This window comes from Cupressus sempervirens, chromosome 2 (assembly GCF_028749045.1).
Source record: "Cupressus sempervirens isolate cs-2001-9-10 chromosome 2, ASM2874904v1, whole genome shotgun sequence".
In the NCBI taxonomy this organism is placed as follows: Eukaryota; Viridiplantae; Streptophyta; class Pinopsida; order Cupressales; family Cupressaceae; genus Cupressus; species Cupressus sempervirens.
This window is the reverse complement of record NC_143119.1, coordinates 526,712,312-526,735,341: the sequence shown is the minus strand read 5'-3', so window position 1 is coordinate 526,735,341 and position 23,030 is coordinate 526,712,312. Positions and strand designations below refer to the sequence as shown.

The 23,030-nt window shown below is 36.6% G+C and overlaps 1 protein-coding gene across 3 annotated transcripts in view; it reads right to left on the bottom strand.

Annotated features, from left to right (window-relative positions):
* The window catches only part of LOC149573272 (mitochondrial Rho GTPase 1-like), a 175,858-nt gene extending 153,586 nt beyond the window's left edge, over window positions 1–22,272 (bottom strand). Inside the window, exons 1-7 of one of the 3 annotated variants that reach the window (XM_089814485.1) lie at window positions 22,183–22,272; window positions 21,984–22,075; window positions 10,453–10,707; window positions 10,136–10,268; window positions 9,875–10,021; window positions 8,931–9,107; window positions 8,417–8,671 (exon numbers count right to left, since the gene is read on the bottom strand). In XM_089814485.1, the coding sequence (XP_089670611.1) occupies window positions 8,417–8,671; window positions 8,931–9,107; window positions 9,875–10,021; window positions 10,136–10,268; window positions 10,453–10,667 (927 nt within the window). In that variant the 5' untranslated portion in view covers window positions 10,668–10,707; window positions 21,984–22,075; window positions 22,183–22,272. The remainder of the gene's footprint in view (window positions 1–8,416; window positions 8,672–8,930; window positions 9,108–9,874; window positions 10,022–10,135; window positions 10,269–10,452; window positions 10,708–21,983; window positions 22,076–22,182) is intronic. The other 2 variants (XM_089814486.1, XM_089814484.1) reach the window with 2 other exon arrangements.
* Window positions 22,273–23,030: the final 758 nt, after the last annotated feature.

Here is a 23,030-nt window from a genome sequence, read left to right as displayed (position 1 = left end):
ATGTGACTGCACCGGATCCCAAACTGAACACATATCCAGATGTTGACTTTTTATCATCAACAGAGCCTGCCCAATCTGAATCTGTGAACCCACTGAGTTTAGGATTAGAACTCCGAGAATACAGAAGTCCATAATCAGAAGTGCCTTTCACATAACGAAGCACATGCTTTGCTGCCATCCAATGATCAACCTTAGGAGCTATCATAAAGCGTGAAATATAGCTGACTGCGAAGCTGATATCAGGCCTAGTAGCAGATAGGTAGATGAGGCTGCCTACTAGTTGCCTATACGTAGTATCATCAACGGAAGGAGAATCAGACTTGGCTGATAACTTGAGACCTTTCTCCATAGGTGTAGATGCAGGTTTGCAATCCTGCATTCGGAATTTGACTCTTGAAGCCTTGATCACTGAGGTATGTATCAATCTTGATGTACCATGCCCGAGAGGCCTGCTTCAAACCATAGAGAGCTTTTACCAATCTGAGAACCTGATGGTCTTTACCAGCAACCTTGAAACCAGGAGGCTGCGTCATGTAGACCTCTTCATGGAGATCACCATTCAGGAAAGCACTCTTTACGTCCATCTGATGGACCTTCCAGCCAAACTGTGCTGCCATGGCTAGGACTAATCTAATGGTGCTCATCTTTGCAGTAGGAGCAAAGGTCTCCTCATAATCAATGCCCTGACGCTGAGAAAAGCCCTTTGCCACTAAACGAGCTTTGTACTTATCCAAAGTACCATCTGATTTGTATTTGATTTTGTAGACCCATTTGCAGCTAATGGGTTTCTTCCCTGGGGGAAGATCAGAAAGGACCCAAGTGTTGTTCTTCAGCAGGCTCTGGTGTTCAGATTGCATGGCCTGTTCCCACTCTGGAATTCCTTTAGCCTCGGAATATGTTTGAGGTTCAAACACACTGTGAATGTTGGCGATAAGAGCAAAGTTAACAAAATCTATAGTTTTGCTCTTTTTCCGAGTAGTTCTCCCATCAATGAGCTCATCATCATGAAGATCAACAAGTGTCTTAGCCCACCACTTAGGCCGGAGAGAAGAATGACCAACAGTAGTACTAGGAGATGCTTGATCAGCAGGATCCTGATCAGAAGAATCTAGATCAAACTCAGGTGAAGCATCTTCAAAACGAGGTGATCCTGCAGGAGAAGCCGGAGGTGGCTGTACAGGTATCACTGGCAGGACTGGAGCTACTGGAGCTACTGGAGCCCTCCCATCAGGTGGACCTAATGGAAGCCGAACTCCCAAATCATGAACCTGCATAGGCTGGTCTGCTGGATCAGGAATAGGAGAAACAGGCATGAATGGTCCTCGCTGCTCATCAAAGACTACATCGCGGCTGTATATGAGACGAGATGTCTCGACATCAATAAGGCGGTAGGCTTTGTGAAGACCGCTATATCCAGCAAGCATTAGTTTCTAACTCTTGGCATCCAACTTGGTGCGTGAAGCATCAGGGATCCAAACAAAAGCAAGAGAGCCAAAAACCTTCAGGTGATTGATTCTGGGCTTGCGACCTGACCAGGCTTCGGAACATGTCTGTGTTCGAGCATGGAACGAGCCATCTCGGTGATTGTCCTGTTCTGACGTTCAACTACACTGTTCTGTTGTGGCGTGTGGGGTGTGGTGAACTGGCGTTGGATGCCATGTGTATCCAAGAAGCTGGAGAAAACATTAGAACAAAATTCCCCCCCATTGTCTGATCTAAGAGTAATAATAGATTTCCCAGACTCTTTTTCAACTAAGGGTTTAAACTTCTGAAATACAATAAATGCATCGGATTTCTTTTTAAGGAAATACACCCACATTTTTCTACTGAAATCATCTACAAACAACAGAAAATACCTGTACCCAAGAACAGAAGGAGTGGCCATAGGGCCGCAGATATCAGCATGAACAAGCTGAAGTACTTGAGAAGCTCGCCAAGAATCGCCACTGGGGAAAGGTGTGCGATGTTGCTTCCCAGCCTGACATGCGTCACAAACTCCAAGGTGTTGGGTTTGAATCTCTGGCAAACCAAGAACAAGCTCATCCCGAGCAAGTTGTGAGAGATAATGCACATTTAAGTGCCCATATCGCTGATGCCAAAGTGTGCTGATGGAAGATCGCCGAGCAGCCATAGCTAAGTCCTGAGAATCACCAGAATCAGTAAGTCTGAAAAGACCATGATCCTCAAGACCAACTGCAACAGTAGACTTAGTCGCCCGATCAATGATGGTGCACTGATGTGAACTGAAGGTGACTGCCAAGTGTGGAGAATGTCGCAGCAACTGACTGACCGAGAGTAGATTTAGTTCCATCCCTAGAACGTAGTACACATCAAGGAATATGAGCTTCCTCCCAATAGACTGAATTTGAATGTTGCCTTTACCAACAACCGTGTACTCTTCTCCACCACCAAAGATAACAGAATCTGAATAAGGCTGGTAGTCAGTAAACCAGTCTCTGCGGTGAGTGAAATGTCGAGAGGCACCTGAATCAATGTACCAGGCAGATGACTGTACATGATCTGCAGGTCTTTTAGCTATGAAGGCATAAAAGGCAGATTCCACTTGCTCAGTGTGCTCTACACTGTTCGCTTTGGGTTGCGAACCTGATTGCTTAGACTGGGCAGCTAAGCGTTTCCGACATGCAACCTTCATGTGACCATACTTGTGGCAATAGTTGCATTGAATGTTCTTCTTTTTGGTACCATCGGATGCTGGAGCAGAAGACTTCTGCTGAGATGGTTGCTGAAACTTGCCCTTATCCTTCTGAAAGGATTTCGCAGCAAAGGCTTGCTCAGTGGAGGTGGAACTGGAGCTGCTACCGAACTGTTGTTTCCACCGATCTTGCTGAAGTAGCAGGGTGCAGAGATCAGTGAACTTTAGATCAACACCAGTAGATGTGATGTTGAGAGTCTCGATAAAATGCTCATAGGAATTTGGTAAACTCCGAAGAGTGATTACCACAATATCCTCTTCCTCCATCTTGCGACCGATGGCAAGTAACTGATCACGGATTTCCTGAATCCGATTCAGGTGTGCCTGGAGCGAGGTGCGCTCATCCATGACAATAGAAAACAGAGTGTTTTTCAGAAAGAAGGCTCTGCTCTTGTCGGAAGTCTCATGAAGACCTTTTAGATGTGTCCAGATTTCGGCCGCTGTCTTGCCAGATGGAATCTGAGAAAGCTGGTCATTAGCTACAGAGAGTTTGAGAAGCATTACTGCCTCTCGATTGTTCAAATCCCATGTATCTTGATCAGGACCCGGAGAAGTCGGACGCTGCTTAACACCCAGAACAAGTTGATCAGTGTTTCGATATTTGAAGATTGCGATGATGCGTTGCTTCCAGGTTCCATAATTGCGACCACTGAATTTGGAATTATGCTCGAGCAGAATATTTGTCAGAGATGCCATGGCACGTTTTCCAATGAAAAACTGTGAAAATCTGTGAAGGCACGTTCTTCGAGGCAAAAATACGGAAGACCCAGAAGAATCAGAGAATGACCCAAAAGAGAGCTCGAAAAACCCAGAAGGAATTTGCTGTCGTTTTTTGAATCCGCTAGCTCAAAAATCGAAGCACCCAGAAAAAACGGACGACAACCCAGTTGAGCTCTCGAAAAACCCACCAAGAATTTGCAAACAAAAAAAAATTTCGACCCCAAAAATTAGGGTTTCGAAAAAAAATGGCCCTAGCTGAAAAAAGCTTGAAAAAACTTCAGATTTCTTGATGAAAAATGGTCGAATCTGCTTCCCAGAGCACGATGACAGACTGAGACGGCTAAGAGCATGAAGATTTGATATAGAAACATGCAGATTTTCACCCCAAAAACGCGAGTCTCCAAAAAATGGCCACGATTTCCATGCGATTTGCAGACCCGTAATTCGGGAATTTCTCCAAGCAAAAAAACCCTAGGTGGGTTTTGGAGAAATTAGCTGAAATAATTTTGGAAAAATTTAAACAAATAATTTCAAGAAGAAATTATAAATTTTTCCGAAAAAATTTAAGTATTTAGCTCTGATACCATATTACAAGGTAATTGGTAAATACTTGCTTATTAATAACAGAGACCGAAAGGTCAATTTATACAAAAGGAAGAGACGATGTTTCCTTTGGAAACGATCGTAAAGAATAGAAACATTCTATTCCAGAGAAAGCAAAAAACGAAAGCAAACTAAAGCTAAAGATATTTACAAGATAACCATTAACTAATAATAGACATCTTATCTATTATTGTAATACTACCATCCCCATGACAAAATGTTCCCCTTGCTTGTCACTGGAAAATTCATATAAAATGTGCCTATGTTCAAAGTGGTGAGAGTATGAGGCCAAAAAAAAAAAAATTGCTTCAGTGAAATGACGAGCTATGATTTACAATTTGCAGATCAGTTTTTCAACAGATTAAAATAGGTAAAAACCATTGCAACACTACACAAACAGCCAATGGCATCATATGGCAACCAATACTAACAATTACCATCTCAATGACACCATATTCATCTTGCTTGTCACTGGAAAACCACGATTTCATACAAAAAAAAATCCCCACCGCAGTCAGCAATTCCAAAGAATTCAATGGCAGTTTTGTGTCAAGAAAGCAATTTTGCAGTAAATTGAAAGCGGTTTAAAGAATAATGCAAAATTAGAAAATAGTATCGCAACATCTTCAATTATTCCTTTACTGAAAGTAATATGACCATCCTCTTCAACCCTCCCAATCAACCACTCTCCAAAGTGATTATAATTTGCATTTCATCTTCATACACTCCATTCTTGCTCAAAATTGCTCCATTTTAGAGCATTCTTTTACAAAGATTCATTTTTGTCCACTTCACAATCATGCAGATGAAACTTAACATTGGTGGCTGGTTTTTCCAAAAATTGTCTTTTCTTACAATGATGACCACTTGTTTTAGGAACTTTCAGGTTTCCATTCAACCTCATATGGTAATGTTTTCTGGCACAGTTTTTTCTAAAAATGCATAATTTTCTATGTGCTTTTCGTTGGTGTAGTTTGTTTCATCTCATTCTATTTCAAAAACTACAGTTTCAGCTTTGTGGCCTATTTTAGGCATTTGAAGGACACTAAAACAAAGATCATTTAAGAGGGAAGTGGCAACTCTAATTACACTGAAGTGTCATTACCATAATTTGATAGGGAGGTCAGTGATTGTATAAATGTGAGGCCCTAAGCTTGTGGTGAATCTTTACTTTCAATTTTTGTTGCATCTTCTTGCAATGTGAAAAATTCAAATCGAACTCATAAGTCTGTATAGCTATTCCTACTGGATGCAATTAGTATGCAATCAAGACAAAAACCTTGCACAAGGTTTATAAATGTAATTTTTGCTTAACTTATTGATGCCAGTGCAAAGGCAGTGTGGGGGGATGAATTGTGAGAAAGCTCTTGGTTGCATTTGCTCTCAACTGTCTTTTGATTTACAATTTCAACTTGGAACATGCAAAACTCCTAAAGGAAATTAGGATGCGATTGAAAAATTTGTACAGCACAATTAACTTAATCAAGGGATATTGAATTGACAGTAATTTGTTGAATCTTGACTTCACAATTTTAATCACATCTACAACCACATCTTAAAAAGATGGAACAGCTAAGAACACAACTAAGGGACAGCAAAATTGAGCAAGAGCATCATAAATGTTTTATCCAAGCTTGCTATTAGCATTCGTTAGTTGTTTCTAGCTTTACCACACAATTGCTTTCTATGGGAGCTGCTTGATACATTTTCCAATCTTCTAATCCAAGAGGAAGCTAAATTAATCCAAATGAACATCACCAAGTCTTCTGAGTCACAAGCATTACTAGCTATTGAGCTTTAAGTACAAAAAAAATAAGGGAACCCTGTAAAGAAACAAAAGAATTAGAAAAAGCCTAAAAGGACAGATAATTTTAATGCACAATTAGATTTAAATCCTCTTCCTCAAAAGCATAATCATTAGAAAGAAGAAACCCAAATTGCATATTGCAAGGAAGTAGGGTATGCTCACCATTAATGTTAAAACAGATTGATGAGTTGAAGAATCTTTTACAAAAGAACAAAATCAAAATTGCATTCAACTATGCCAAAGTGTCCAATGTCTTCAAAAACACAACAAGGGCAAGCACTTGTTGCAGTTAAAGATTCTAAGTCTAGCTGGCTTCTCAATTTCAGAGCTTCACATCGCATGGCTTATTCTCAAGTATATTTTCTTCAAATGACAATTGTTCTACACCACATATCTTAATGGATAACCTATATTTACATATTTGTAGGACAGAGTCTATTGAGATAGGTGAGGGATCCTTCAACAATTTCCTTTATGTACCATCGCTGTCAATTAATATCATTTATATAAATCAGATCACAAAGTGAGAAAGGAAGAGTGTTGAATTCACATCAGATTTTGTGATCATTCAAGCTTTCCAAAGCAAAGATACTGGCGCAATTGAGAAGTTAGATGAGTAAGCTAGCTTATACACCTCACGTTTTGTTGTTGATGTTCCTTCAATTCACCATCACGCATCCAGTGTGGACATTTTGAAGAGCTAAAATATTATCATTTGGACCTTCAAGTCCTCTCAATGACTAATATTCAAGAGACATGTCAATATTCCATTTCCTCCTGCCTCTTCAAATTTTAGTGTTGCTTTGAATGAGGCTCCTAGTGATTTAGTTCAACAAGTTCTCATTCGCGATCTTCCCAATACAACTACTTTGGATGAATACTTGACAGACATTGCAAATTTGTTTTGTGAATTCTTTCTTAGGACATTTTAAGACACTATCGAGCATATTCTTTTAATCTCTGGTTTTAACTTCTATGGATTTGCATCATTTTCTTTAGATGCTATGAGGACACCTTCAAACCCTCTTGTTCTTTCTCCACATGATCATTTGCCACAATTTGAAATTGGCTTGGAAATTCTTGAGCAAAGTCAAGCGACATCATACATTTTTCTCCCCTCATTCCTTTAAAGAATAGAAAGATATATTGTATGCTTTCATTGTCATGTTTCTTCCCAAGGGAAGGAATATTGTTGAGCAATCTTGGACCATTTTCAACATCCTATGTTGAGCATTTACCATTACACACAAGAATACTTGAAAAGCAGCTGCATGGTTTCTCTTCATCCTCTCTTGAGGGAGCTCTCTCCTGCAGGTTTTCTCCTTCTCATTGTTTGAGGTGAATGTCATTGTAAATGGGTACCTAATCAAGATTAGTCGTCATGAACCATTCATATTCAACATTTCTCCTTGAGTTCCTTTTAAGTATTCGCTATTATTCCTTTTACAGATATTTATTATCGTTATTATTTCTTACCGATATTTATTAACGACCCAATGAGTAAAACTGATATAACATTATTGCAAATTAGGTTGAGCCCATTTTTGTTCCCTAGCATGGACATAGCTTAGTTTATAGGCCAACCTTGTATCTGTTATTGGAATAAAAATGGCATTGTACATGACCTAAGAACTGACCAATAGAAGTAAAATGGTTTAAGTGCATTAGTTATATGTACTAACACTACATACTTTATTATATAATCAATTCAAATTATTATATGCCTTTATAGCAAGTAGCCTGGTACCTTGTATTATGTTCCTTTTGTGCATCATGGAGATATATTTGATATTCAATGTATTAGAACAAAATTAAGCATTATATAACAATGGTAATTAATGATCACTGAATTTCTAAAACAAAGAAAATAATTTGACTCTTAAGGGACTTTCTCCTACAGAAATCGCATAGCTTTTTGACCTTCTTGTGCCATAAAAGAATATTCATTTCAAGCTCTCCTCTTGCTCCATCTCTATGGCAATATGTTACCTATAAAAAGTTTTAAATGTATCCAATGCAAAGTAATTGCCTCCGTATGGCATATAGCCACAATACACAATAAATTTAATTGAGTTCAGAACATTAAATTATTTTGATAGGCAAAACGCAATGTCAAATGATTTAAGAAAATTATAATTTCATTATTAAACTTGAGCTAAATTTTCATTCATATACTGTCGGACAAGATTGCAATATGAATATTGACATAGTCAACTTAAGTAATCAGAAAAATTTTACAAAGCAATTAAAATTCGATTAGTATAGTATACTTATACAGACCAAATTCAACTCAAAAGCACTAGAGAGTAGCTTTCAATATTAATACTGTTCTGTATACAACCATTAATTTGTTTTTCTCTTGATTACAAACTCTGCCTATCATTTCCTGCTTCACAAAGAATCTAAAAATTTTCCCTTCTTGAGAAATTGCAAAAAATGAAGCTTCTTAAGGTTGAATAGCAATAAATGGCAACATTATGCATAAAGGCAAACATGGAATATTATTAGAACCTGAATTTGCATTGTCGTCAACTCTAATACAATGGCAAAGAATTATACTGTCTTCACTATACCTGGTCAGGTGCTCGCTTGAACTGTGCACTTGGAAGGAGTTCGTCTCTAAGCTTAATCTCATCATCATAACCAAAACTTCGCAAAACAGTCCAAGTAGTTTCCAATCGTCCTTTCTCAATAAAAAGAGCATGGAGAAAAAGAAATCCTGTTAGTGTCAAGCCATTTTCATTCACACCTTGTGGAAGTCTCTCTGAGACAACCCTCTTCACGCCAACAATTTCAGAAGGTTGTAATGGTGCATTAAAGCATCTAACCTGCTCAATAAATAAGATGACAAGCTATCATGAGCCTCCATTCTAATGGCATGCTCTCAGATGCTACATAGTAGCAAATAGTTTGTATATCCTATGTAATTTTTAACAAAACAGAACTGAGATTTGCATCATGTACAATGAACAAGATACACAGATTTAAAATTATAGTGCGAATAGATGTTCTATATAAATCTGTGTCCCTAAAAAGCAAACCAGAAGCATTCTGATATTTTTAAAATATTCTGAAGCCATGCCATACTTGAAATTCATTGAGCTCAGCATCACTAAGAGCACCATCTTTGTCATGATCACACATTATGAATACTCTCTTCAATGCCCTCACACAACGAGGCTTTAGTGATTGATTTTCTTGGTCAAATAATGGTGCTGTTGGATGAAGAACTGTCTTTTGAGCATAGTAGAAAACTTCAGCAACCTGTCAAGTGTGGTTGTTTAAATATCAGTGTCCCAACTAGAAAACAAAGGCACAAACTGAGGAAGAGCAGATTATATGGCTTAGACGGGTCAGAAAAGTTGCATCAAATTCAACAGGGAAAACTCTAACATGCTTGAATGGTTTCAAATAACATACATGTCAAATAAGAAAAATATGACTATACTATCTCAAACAAAAGTACACTTAACATCTAAACAAACAGTATTGTTGATACATTTATTACAATTTTAATTAGAATCACCAGGGCTCAAAAACCTAGCTATTATAAAAAGTTGTATTTACTATTTCTAGTCCTCTCAATATTTAACAAATAAATTATTGACAATGGCAACAAAATATAAATCTTAATGAAGTACAAATCTTGCATTCACGATAACAACCTGGCTCACAGCTTCCAAATCAACACACGCTCATCACATTTCAGTTTAACATTCAAATTATTTTTACATTAATATTTTAATTTTACCATGCACCATGGGTAAATATACATGCAGCGCACCAACATGCACTCAGATGTAACATGGATCTCTGATTAGTTGTTTTTTTATTTCAAATATAAGCATGGACTCCAGAAAAAATATTTAAAATTTCAAAATAGAACCTAAAGTGTACAAAGAAAATTACAGTTACAAATTTATTTAGTGTCACAAGAAAAGTAATGTTTATTAGAATATACGCACAACCACTCTATGTTAAATGGATCCTTAAATATAAATTTGTTTAATAAACTAAATTTACAAATCAACCTGAATCTGCTTCAACGCTGAACATTCTATACATGTCTCAATCTCTCGGAATTCTTGCATAAGTGGTGACATTACTTGCTCCAAACTTTGAGGCTGGTCCTCCCGAAGATCTAATTTACAGCCAACTACAATGACTGGGGCCTTAACCTGTATGTAACAAAGGAGGAAGTAGAAACATCCATTGGTTGGTACATAGAAAACATTTCAATAAGCATGAACCCAAAAAGAAAAACTAGACAACATTATATACAAGAGCCATACTTCCAAGCGGCGGAGTTCTGGGAGCCAATAGGTCGATAATCTGTCCAATGTGCTAGGCTGGTCACAAGCATATGTTAGCACAATTGCATCTGCCCTCTTGCACTCTGCCCCCATCTTGGAGCTATCCTCAGGCCTGTAAATGTAGAAATAGATTGCATCCAAATATGGGAGGTCTTAGAAGTTTGAATAATATGTTGGAAAAAATAGACAAGAACACTCCTACATACAAGCGCAAAGAATACTATCTGCACATTTGTTATTAAAGCATAATGCAAGTATCACATGTGGGCAAAAACCAGCAAAGAAGAAATACAAACTTTGATGATGTGTCAATTATTGTTAGTGGTATTCGATCAGGGTAATAATCCTGAGGGATTCTTGTTGGTTGCACAACAGAAGGAACATTAACTGGAAATGTATCACTAGCCACAGTGACAATTAGACTGGACTTTCCAGTACCACTGTCTCCTATCACAGCAACACGAACATTTGTTGGCCATCCTGCATTCTTCCTTCCACCTGTGCTACCCATCTTACCGTGACTTCTGTTAAAGACAAGTTGTTCCTGTAACCTTCAGCAAATGACAACAAGGTTAATTTTGACACAAAGAAAGGCGAAAACAGATGAGGAATTCAAAAAATTTAGTCTGTAAGAGGACACAATGAATCTTATAAAAGAAAAGATATTAAAATAGAAGGAATTTTATAAAACCACCACCAATAATGAAAATTGTATCTAGTTATTAGCCTGTTAGGCTTACAATTAAATTTTATTGGCTATTCATTGTCTATTCAATGAAACACACTACACATGACACAAGCAAAATTGGATAGAAAGCCTAACTCAGTACATATAGGAAATTTAGTATCAAGTTATCAAAACAATTTCCATATATTGCCCACAGTCCTAAGGCTAGTTTCCATATATTGCACACAGTTGTAAAGCTTTTGTATGATCACTAACTATTAGTAAACCAGCAAATCCATTTCAAGTTCTTTTTAATCAGATAAATAAACCCTCAGAAGGTAGGAAGTAAAAATTTACTGAAAAGCATGAGCAGTGAAGGGGAAGTCACACATGACAAAAGTAGAACTATCTCTGTATACAGTAAGTCTCAACCCAATGTCCAAATTGCATAAAAAGCTTCTGTTATATCGCTGACTATTACTAATCCATCTATGTTTTTCTTCAAATTCTATCCATATAGTTAAAGAAACCCTTAAAACCACGCAGAAACATTCAATCAAAAGAACATGTGAGATGAAACCAAACCACAGTCCAGATAAACATGTGGCCACCCACGCAGATAAATCACTTTCATGGTGTCATTTATCATACACTACAGATAATACAAAAATAACAGTAACTACCTTAGGCTACAGTTATCAGATACAATTAAGTCATTTATTTAATAAAAGAATAAATGCAATTTTTTAAGTCATGGCCTGGCCAGAAATCAAGGTTCAGATATTATTGAATCTTCAATTCCAAGATTGAACCTAGACTGTCTTCTTCACTCAAGCAGTCAGAGTTCAAAAGAAAAGGGAAGATTCAAAATACCCAAAACATACTTGCAATTTATTAAGGACTACATCTCAACAATAGATCAAATCTTAGTTACCCAATTCTCCCCTTGGCCCTTCGAACTAGGTGAATTTCGAACTGGTTTTTGGTCCTTGTCCTGGATCCCTTTTGGGTTCCACTTGGATTCAAACCCAAGCAAGTGGGTTCCTCCTAGTCAAACCTAGGTCAAACCATGATTGAACCAGGGCAGACCCAGGTAGACCAAGTGCGAACCAAGTACAGTTCTATTAGGAACATTCTATAATTTAGTGCAGAAAACAATTATTACAGAATTTGAATAAAGATTTTTTACATAACAATACAAAATTTACTTAAATTCAAATATTTATTACATTAAATTAAACCAGCCCTCGAGATATCTTCCAGTGCGATTTTTATATCCAATGCTGATAATGACCCTTGTCTGTATAATTGGAAGCTTTGTATAGTGATATATCATATTTGAAACATTAACTAACATCTTCAATAGGTGAAGAGGGTTGCAAGCTACTTATATAACATTTTTTAAGTAGGATGTTAATTACAAACAAACATGCTCTTTGTACAATGAAAAAGTAACAAGTGTTGGACAACTTGGAAAACAGGAATGTTATTAGTGCAACTGATCCCAATAACATCGACAATGTTTGTGAACCAACTAATGCCTTTGATGAAGAAGAAGAAGATGAAGATTTAGATAATACCATTAGATGATTGAAACTTAGCAAAAAGTTCTAATTATTGAAAGTCTAAACAATGATGCTTGAACTCAATATTATTTTAATATTTTGGTGTTGATAATAGATATGATGCTAAGATTACAAGTTTATAGTGTTTTTGTTGTTTTTATGATACCATGTAGCATTCTAATCTTAATTCATTTTTCTAGGTTGCGTACATATGTATATATATAGTTTTTACCTGTTTTTGTACTAACAAACCCAAAAGAACCCACGCAGCTCGAATGGCCAACTTACCAAAAATGGTAAGTTTTCAAAAACAACAATTCTTTCAAAATTTTGCCATACCAGCGAACCGGTTCTTTGAACCTGAACTTGAACCGGTAATTTAGGATCAAATCAATCCCACTCCACCTCTCTTTATTTCATGTTCTCTTTCCATTGACCCTTCCTCCATTACAGCCTCTAAATCAACCTCAAAAAGATTGCAAATAGCATTTACTTATTAACAGCTGAAACCCAAAAATTCTACCAAATTTCAATTTATGAGTCATTATGTCACTCTTCAAACCAGCAGACATTTGTTACTATGCACAAGATGAAACAATATCTCATTTGCAATCTCACTACTAGTGCCATATAAAAATTAGGCTGCCGCAACATTCTAATTCTGGCTAAACGTTAGGAGTATTTTAAAAAGGCACCAAACACATATAACTAACATAGAACCAACAGCTTTTAAAGAATCAAAAGCAATCTGGGCTATCTAATACAAGGAAACTGACTGCCATACATAGATATGTAATGAGGGAAAAATATGCAACAGCTCTACTGTGTACAAGTAAATACTTGGAATGTGTGTAATTCCAATTGTGTAAGACCCCTCCTCGTATGTACTTATTTAAATATAAATTTCTCTATTAAATCCTTTATAGGAGTTTTGAATGGGATATATGAGCACGACAAGGCAATGGTATGAAAGAATATTGATGTTCTTGCTGGAAACCATGTAGAGGTTACTATGATAATTATGGCTATCTTATGTATTATGATTTGATGATTGTTGCAATAATGTAACTTAATACTTACCCTCTTATGAATCATTTGAAATTCGAAGACAAAGATTATCAACTCTCTAGAAGTGCCCTTAAGTACAAGAGGTTATACTTTTGTATTAGGATGAGTTATTCGGTTACTCAAAATTATGGTTTGAATCATAAGCATTGTGTGTATTTTCTAGGATACATCTACATAACTAGGTGATAGGAAGTTATGGACTTAGATGATTATGATGATGATGGATATGAATTACGGTTTTATGGTTTAGGTGTCCTAATGGAAATTGAGATCAATTGATACATTCATGTTTTGATACCCTGTGATTCGAGACTTACTACATTGTTTGACTGTTTAAACATTGATTTGTACTAATGATGCTATGAGGTGTTTCACCTTATAATGATGATGTTTATTTATGATACCTTGATGATTAGGTTATATGCATTCAGATAGTTCAATATGCTTTATTGATGATGTTTTAGGTATGCACATACATTATGATGATTATTTCAGTATTTTAATTCAAATAGATGAATATGTTATGGTATTTCAATTATGCAAGCAATTATGTTTATCAAGTGCAAAATAGAAAAGTTATTACAAAGAGAATGTAGAATGTTTAGTCAAGTTATATTATGCAATTTGATTTATATATACATGTGATTTTATTGAGCTACTGATATTCAAATTGAGTGTGCAGGAAAGTTACCATGGAAATTATCAGAGAATCAATAACCAACCATATGTGCAAACTGTAAAGCCAAGGTTGAATCTAATGAAGAGATTTGAACCCCGTTATTAAGTGAATTGATTTGTAATCGTAATCTATACATATGTATTAGGTGATTTCACTGTGTAATTAGTGACATGTCAATGTTGTGTAATGTGATTTTCCAGTGTCACTTAACACTTGTCATGTGTATATGTAATGACATGTCTACTAAGGATGTCAATGTAATCCTAAACCTAATTGACTTATTACGAACCTAATTAAACCCCTTTGATTTGGAGATACTTGTAAAATCCCGCCAACTAGATTATTTGGATTCAAATTTTTCTAGTCACTTCTAGTGGCCAAAAAGTGGTCCTAGGGGCCAATTTTAATAAAATCTAAGTGTTAGGGGTATGGGTTAGGGACATTTTTTACACTATTAGAACCCCCTAGTGGCCTTGGTGACCCTTTTAATATCTCATTTCCCACATGTTGCGAAAATGGAGTGGACTCTTGACCTTTTCCCAAACCCACACTCCTTTCCAATCTTGCATTTATGATAGGGGACATGATGATGGCCAAAGGACTGAGAGTCAATTCTGAATTTATTGTTAGTTGGTGGGTGAATATTGGAGGCCTTTTGAGAGGTCCTTTGAGGATTTAGAGGATGTTCACCCATTCTCTACTTTTAGAGACATTAGGGTTTTGAATTGAAGGAAGCAAAAAGGGATTGGACTCTTCTCAAAAATCATTCTACCATAACACTTGTGAAGATTGGTCTCCACCATTGCCATGGAAATCTTGTTCTTGTTTGCAAATAGATTAGTATGTTATTTCATTCTCTTGTGTATGTGCTTCATGTATTTTGTGTTCTTGTAATGTAAAGAGATGGGATTTTGGCTTTGATTTCATTCTTATTGTGTTCATCTTTTGATTTTGTATGAGGGAATTTGTGAAGGGTGTAATGGTATTACTCACCCTTGGATAGGGAAGAAGTGGTCAAGTATGGGGGAAGGGGTTAGTTGGACTCCATAGAAGTGTAGAGTCTCTTCTCATGGTGAGAAGGGGAAAGAAATGCAAAGTGTATGGGCCCTTGCATGCCAATGTTATTGATCTTGCTTTGGGCGAGATAAGGAGAAGTATGGAAATTGTATGTGAATTCTAGCCTTGGAAGAGGCTTGTATGTTTTACATTTGGCAATCTCCTACATGGTAGTCCACCTTCACCCTTTTGTTATGGGTTCAAGGTGAATCCCATTGTGCAAGCCTTGGATGGGTGTTTTTTGTTGTGTCTTATGTTGTTGTAATTGGACTTGGTTGTCACCCATTAGTTATTGGTTCTCCTAGCTTGGTGGGCAGTCTCCTTGAGACCTAGGATGGGAGGTGAGCTCTCCATAGTTTGCTTTATGTGTATTTGCAGATTTTGGATAGATTCTTATGATGGAGCAAACTTGGATTGGAGCTTTGATGATGTTCTTGAGTCACTTGTTTTGGAGACTTCTCCATTGTGATAACTTCTTATTGCATCTTGTATTCTTGTAATGAAGATGGAATTGTACTTGGATTTAGATCTATGAAATAGATCCAATGTTGTAAAGGCCATAATTGATATAAAGGAATAAAGTTTATTGTATGCAAAGATGTATATTATGTCATAATATTTCAATTGAAATCAATTCATTCTTATCATTAGATGCATTTCTTTAATGTAGTTTTAGAGTTGATTGTTCTATAAATTTCTCATTGAAATCTTGGAATTTCAATCAGAAATAAATATGTATTTGATTTTGGTAGAATCACAGTAATACATTGAGAAATTTAAATGTAATATGGACAAATATTTGGCTTCTTGGTCATTAACACTGTGCAGATCCACAAAGGGTCTCAACAAGAGTCCACGGGCGTTGGGTCATGATTTTTAGTGATATGAGCATTTACTCGCATAGATTCTAGGTCAGTTTTGCCATTTTGCTCTTCGATTTTTGTGAGACTCTTATTTTTAGCCTCATTTGGGGGTTTCAGAGGAAGACGATCTGTGATTTTGGTGATAGGAAAATGGGAGGTAAGAAGAAAAGGGTGGAACCAGTTAGTTGTTCGGAGTGGATGAAAGAGGAGGTGTGGGATATTCTGAGGTGTGGTAATTTTACTGGGTATATGGAGAGGCTAAATGGTAATAACCCGGTCATTACACAGCAGTGCATAAAAACCTGGAAGGAGGGCTTGGTTATGGTGGGTAATCAGTGTATAGAGGTCACTGATGATGTGATTGCTGAGGCCATGAGCTTGGCACTGGACGGTATTAATTTCTATAGGGAGCGAAAACTTTCAGACAAAGCAATTGAGGAATTTGTGGAGTCTGAGCATGAGAAGAGCCGTCTGGTCAAAATAGGTAATTCCTATACCAATCCAGCCTTTGTTTCTCGCCCATGGCATTTTGTGTTGTTTGTGATAATGGAATACCTAACTCTTGATGGGAGATTTACGAAATGCTATGGTTACCATTTCATACTGGCCAACCACTTTAGGCACAATGTTAAAATTAATTTTCCTTACTATTTAAGGCAGTCTCTTAGCATATCTATCCAAGCTATTCAGAAAGACCCAAATGGCGAACATGTCTGCCACAAGGGTCTTATGGTTCTCATCATGAATGTCTTAAAATCCAAGAAGATTGTGAAGCCTAGAGGCTCTCTGAAGGTTGCTGATTATGATACGGAAGATAGCATTCCGGAGAAGGGTTATGATTCTGAAACCCCGAATGAAGCTGAGGGGGGTGAGGAGAGTTTGAACAAAGGCTTTGGGGGTAGTTCAAAGAAGAAGAGAAAAGTGATTATTGACTCTGATTCAGACAAGGAAAGTGATTTTATAGAGGATTTGGTGAGGGATTATAAAAAGAAAAGTAGGAGTAAGGGTAAGAGGATTAAGGGCACTACTGCTGTGAGGGCTTCTTCCTCTTTGGATGATGAACCCTTGGCCCGTAGGATGGAGGGGAAGAGATATCCCTCAAGACATCAAGAGAAGAAATTTAGGCATAATGGGGAGGCAGATAATGAGGAGTCTAATGAACAGGGGCTACATCCTAATTTGGTTGATAGGTCGGAAGGTTTGACAAGGTCTACTTAAAGGGTTGTATGGTAACCCTGGCATAATACTGAAGGAGATTGGGGCTATGAAAAAACAAATGCAAGTGTTTAGAAGGGATATGCAAGCACTTTCGAAAGAGGTAGAGCAAGCTAGCAAAGTGGCTCATGGTGAACGCACACTTGGACAACATATTGATAGACTATTGGAGGTGATCGAGAACGCAAAACAAGTCAAAAACCTCATGTAGAAGATCCCGCAACTAGAGGCAAAGAAGAGGGCGATGGACAAAGAGTTTAATGCCAACCAGGGGAAGATATCAAAACTGGAAGCCAAGATGAGCAACTTGGAAAAACTGTTGAAACAAATTGCTGAGAATGTAAGTGCTTTGCTGAAGAAAGTGGAGAATGAGAAAGGTCAGGACTCCCCTAAGGTTGTTGAGATTTAGGGTCCCAACAAGTGTACCAGGGCTCACTCTAAGAAGACTGAAGACACAAGTAAAATGGATGAGGTCAAGGCCGTGGCTGAAAATATGCACATCCTTGCGGACCAGGCGCTTGACCTGATCAAGTCTTCTTAGCTGGCCTTTTGCTGTTTCTTTTGCTGTCTTTTTCAGCAGTCCTTTGAGTGACCTCTTGGATGTATTTTTTGGAGGTCTGTTTCATGTTTGCTTTGGTTAGGTTTCTCTGTAGATTTCTTCTTTGTTTCTCTCAAGACTTTTTGTAAAAGGTTTCGAATCCTTTAAAACCTGTTTTTACTTAATCAAAACACTGAGGATTGAGAATGACTGCAAGCCATAATCAAGTCAATCCAAATGGAATATAAATCAACTTCATCAATTAATGGATGGACTCCATATGTTCAGCCAACTGAGATTCGTTACTTGACAATGTTTGCATTAGATGGCTGAAATATATCGATTGCAATGCCTACCCTAGAATACAAAAATGATTTGTTGTCCAAAATCAAATATGCAAACAATTACTTCCTCTGATGGCCAATAATAGTGCCAGCCAAAAACAGGTTGATACAAAACTTTTATGCTGGCAAGAAATAGTTGGTAACAAAACTGCACATTATCAGCAGCTACATCTAGCATGAACTCATCAACCTTCAAGAACAGTTTAGGTTAATGGTAAGGAGAGAAGAACTAGCTGCTGTACATTGAGATGTGGTAAGGAAAAGAATTGTTACTCAATACACCGTGCATAAATAAATAATCAGAATGCATATTTTGTTTGTTCATCAAATTCTGTGTTTATTGTTTGTCTTCTGTTATTTGGCAAAAATCAGACATTTCCCATTTTTAAATGACGCCCACTAGAACTGAGGAACTTGGCAAAGGTAAAATGATACAACCAGGAGGAGGTGGCTACATTCCATCAAACGAGGTCAAACAAATGAATTTATCTTCCCAGAATTTATAACCTTGCCAAAACCTCACTGTATGGTTTGCCAACAGGCACAAGCCTTGGTGAAAATATCCAGGTTTATAATACTAAGTTACCTAAATGTGTGAAAGCCTATTGGTTGCCATTTTAGAAGCTCCTTGAACAACACCAGTTTTTGCACGATTTGAATTGCTTGGCATTCTTGCCCAGTTCCACGAGTTTATAACTAGATTATCACAGATTTTTTGTTTCTTCGACTACAGAAGTAGTTTCATATTGTGAATGGAGCGTCTCTCATTGCCATTTAATTTCTTAAACAAGATAATGGTGATTTATTAAAAAAAAAGCCGGTTCAACGACTTGAGGATTGTGAACGATCAAATCAAGAGAAACATGGTCAGAATTTGGGTGCACCAATGAGTTCAGTGCTGGCTTCCAATGCATATGAAAGCCAAGAAAAAGGCCAAGGTCTACAGCTCAGGGTCTTAAAAGCTCCAAAATGATGAACAGGAAAAGATTTTTCACTGTCAATAGAGTTAATGATGGTCAAACAACCCTTCATGAAATTAAACAGTGTACTTATGCATACGAGAACAAACATTGCGAATATTTTACTAGCCTTGTCTTCCATACAAAAGAAAAGCAATGATGCCAAAGGAGTCAAGAGCGTAGAATAGCAATTCCCCAAAAAAGATTGTTGAAAATAATTTTTAAAAATTAGAATCACTTTATTTTGTGAAATATATTTTACAAAATGCAAAAAACTCAAACAATTGAAAATGGATCTTTCAATTTGACCAGTTTGTTAAACAAGTACTTTTGCATTTTGTAATTAGTGGAATATAATCAAATTTTCCTCAATTTATATCCATAACTTAACTCTATCTTGAGCCTCCCTCAAAAATGGCTAGGCATCTTTTGGCAGAAGCGTATAAAAGTGTGTATTCAATCCTATAAATATGTAACTATGTTTCTGAATTTGAGTTAACTATAAGAAAACTGTAAAATCATAATAGCTTCGAATTGCTTGTAAACTTTCTGAAGATTTTACCAAAAAGACACCAAACAGATCAAAATGCACTAACAGAAAATGATACAAAAGTTTTTAATGTTGAAAAGGGAACTTTCAAAGGATTATGCAACAAGTATAGGGAAAATCAGACTTGCTGTTTGTAGTTTTTGAGTATTTTAGTTATGTTGGATTCATCGGTAATGCTTCATTGGTTATATGAATGTTATAGTGCCGCTCTTCTATTTAAAGGGTCAAGGCATCAATGGATCCCTCAACTCACCAATTTAAAAAAAATCCATTTCTGTTACTTATTGTAATTAAATTTTTCATGTTATCAAAAAAATTTAATTTCTTATAAGAGGTGGACTATGTTTACTGAAATGTTGCAAAATGGGAATATTGGTAAGCTCCTATCCTCTTTTGTTGGGATCAAAGTGTCATGATAGTAGCACTAACCATTATGAGGTGGCGTTAAGCTTCTCATAATGTAATGGAATATAAAAATAAGATTTGTGTTTGGTTGAGATCTAATCTTCAGAATTAAGGAGCAAGATCATAAGTCTAATAGCACTTCTACGAGCCAAACGAAATTCTGAAAAATTTAAACTCGCAATTATATAAATGGAAATATTCCACTAAAAGTTTATTAGTTTATAGTTGAAAATAAGCCTCCATTTCAGAATGAAGACACTAAAACATTGATCAGTTAGAGCCTAAATGAAATCAAATGTTGCATTTGAGTCAAGGTTTTCACAACATAGAAATTATCAGAATTTGTAGTGAACTAACATTGTCAAACCCAAGTGTCCCACTAGTGATGCAAGGGCAAGAGAATTATTTCCTTGTAATCAGCAAACACTGAAAAAAAAAGGTACCATTCTGCATTCGTCTTCCCAAGAGAAGACACTACTCTGCATTCTTGAAACTTAAAAGCACTGACAAAATGGAAGCAAAGGCTTGTTTTTGTTGGCAGTGGATCAGTGTCCCTTGCTAGATTCACGACATGGTTTAACAGCCTCCTGTGTCTTATATAAGTCTAGAGATCGTATTGGGCATTAACATGTTGATCTTTTGGTACAATGGCAAACCTAGCTGTTAACAAGTGGTATAAGAGTTTGGTCACATGTTTGAATCCTTGCAGGCCACAGTGAGTAACACTGGGAGGGGGATTGCTGGCAGTGGGCCAGCATTCTTCACTGGATTTGCGACATGGTATAACAGCATCTAGTATTTTTTATAAGTCTAGTGGTGGTATTGGGCATTAACAAGTCGATCTTTTGGTACAACGGTAACCCTAACAATTAGCAATTTTATATATTGTGAATGCAATTGAGACATTCCAAAATAAGATAAACAAACTTGTCCCAAGGGGTGAGCTTCATAAGGAAGAAGAAAAAATAATCTCAAATGCTCTGCTCCCTTTGTAGAAAAGCGCCGATATAGAGAGCAGTTACCAACAACATTACTGTCACAGTTGCCTAAAAACAGAAGCGGATAACCTCTCCAGAAGGGAAGACATATATCGTGTTGAAATAATGCATGGTCAACTGAATACACATGCTAGATCATGTTGGAGGATTTTGGAGAGCAATTAGGTCTGAATACCTAATAATTTATTTCTTTCATTTAGCCATAAAATTCTCCTATGAAGTGATTAAGTCAAGCTACTTCAAAATACCAGGTGAACTGTTTCTTGAGTTCCTTATGCTATAAGGACTCATGCGTCATATAAATCCAACTGTACCAAACCAAACTCTTGTCCGTTAAAAAATGGCCAACAGATTGCACACCCTAAAGATATATTGTTCTAATGAATGAAAATATACAGCTCAACAGCTTCAAGTCGCTAGTCGATATTGTCAAGAATCCTTTTCCAGCAAATAAAGCTCAAAATTCTACTGTTAGGAAAAAACCAGAGCTATGAGCAATTCATAATTGCTTCTTTAAGGTCTCTGTAAAATATAATATGCGGGCATGAAATTGCAATTTGTAATGCCAATGATGTAAAATCTATAGTAATAAGAAGTCTCTGCCATCTTGTTGTGCGATTGAGCAGCTAGGTGCCTAGTCGCTTGGCATGTATTTATTTTGGAAAAACTGCCAATTTCAATCAAGTTGAAAAGGCCCAGATGAGACGTTGGGGATGAACCGGTGGAGTATACATTTTGTAAAAGCTGTTCTTTGATGCAAATTTTGTTGGTAATAGTGTAAAATATAATATCCACGGCTTAGATATCAAAATGTGCGGCAGAAATCTAAACTTGTTTAGTTAATCCTTTTAGATAAATCACAAGCATAAAAGCACTGTATAACAAAGGCAAGTAATTTCGCGCAAAAATAAATGGCATACCTCACCGATAAAGAGCAGAATGCAGCAAAATGGACTACAAAAACTTTGTCCCAAATGACGCAATAGTTGGCAAACCTGCAATGAGAGGACTTCTATGTATAACGTTATGTTAGGGTTTAATAGCAAAGTATAACAAATTGGCCGTCTGTAATTTCAAGTCATTAATTTGTTTCAAGTATATGTATGTATTTGTTGATACCGAAAGAAAGAGCGCTTTCTGCAATGCGCTGCCACTCTTCACTCTACACCGTTGAATGTATTCCCAACAAACGCGAATGATTTCCTTGACGCCGAATGCCTTAGTGGAACTAAGTTTTATACCTTTGGTTCATTATTTTAATTTCAGTGTCTCCCTGCAAATCCGCATTTACCCATGCGAAGATATGCAGTGCTAGCTATAGTTAACTTTGCACACCTTCGATTGAGGTATGAAATAATCTCAAAATTTTGTAATTTTCTTTGTTATTTTGGTACGTCGGTTTCAGTTTTTCACCAATAATTATGCATTCTACAAGAGATCAAGAGATCTTATGCACAAAAGAGTCAAAAAAAAAAAAAAAAAATTGGTCTAAAAAAGTGTTCACTCATACGACTCTCATTGCACCAATAACTCTGTTAGGGAACCCAAAAGAAATGAACTTAAAGTTTCACTAAGTTTGTCAAACATTTTTCTTTTTTAAAGATAACAATTAAACAAAAACAGGTAAAATATAACGAAAGCATTAACTCGCACATACAACCATCAAAATAGATTACATCTCTTAAGGGTCCCATGACGTTGAATCATATTTAAGTTTAATTAATACTAAATCTGATACCTAACAAATCCACATCAAAGAACAATCATAAGCATTAATCTATTAAAATAATATACAATTATAGGATGCCACTTGGCATAAACAAAATGCATAATCATCTAATGTACAAGGCACAAGGTATGAAAAGCTCAAAGAATATACATCATATCCTAAGATCTCTAATAATCAAGTACAGTACAACAAAATATAACCATCCAACAGAAATACAAGATCAAATAGAGAGGAACAT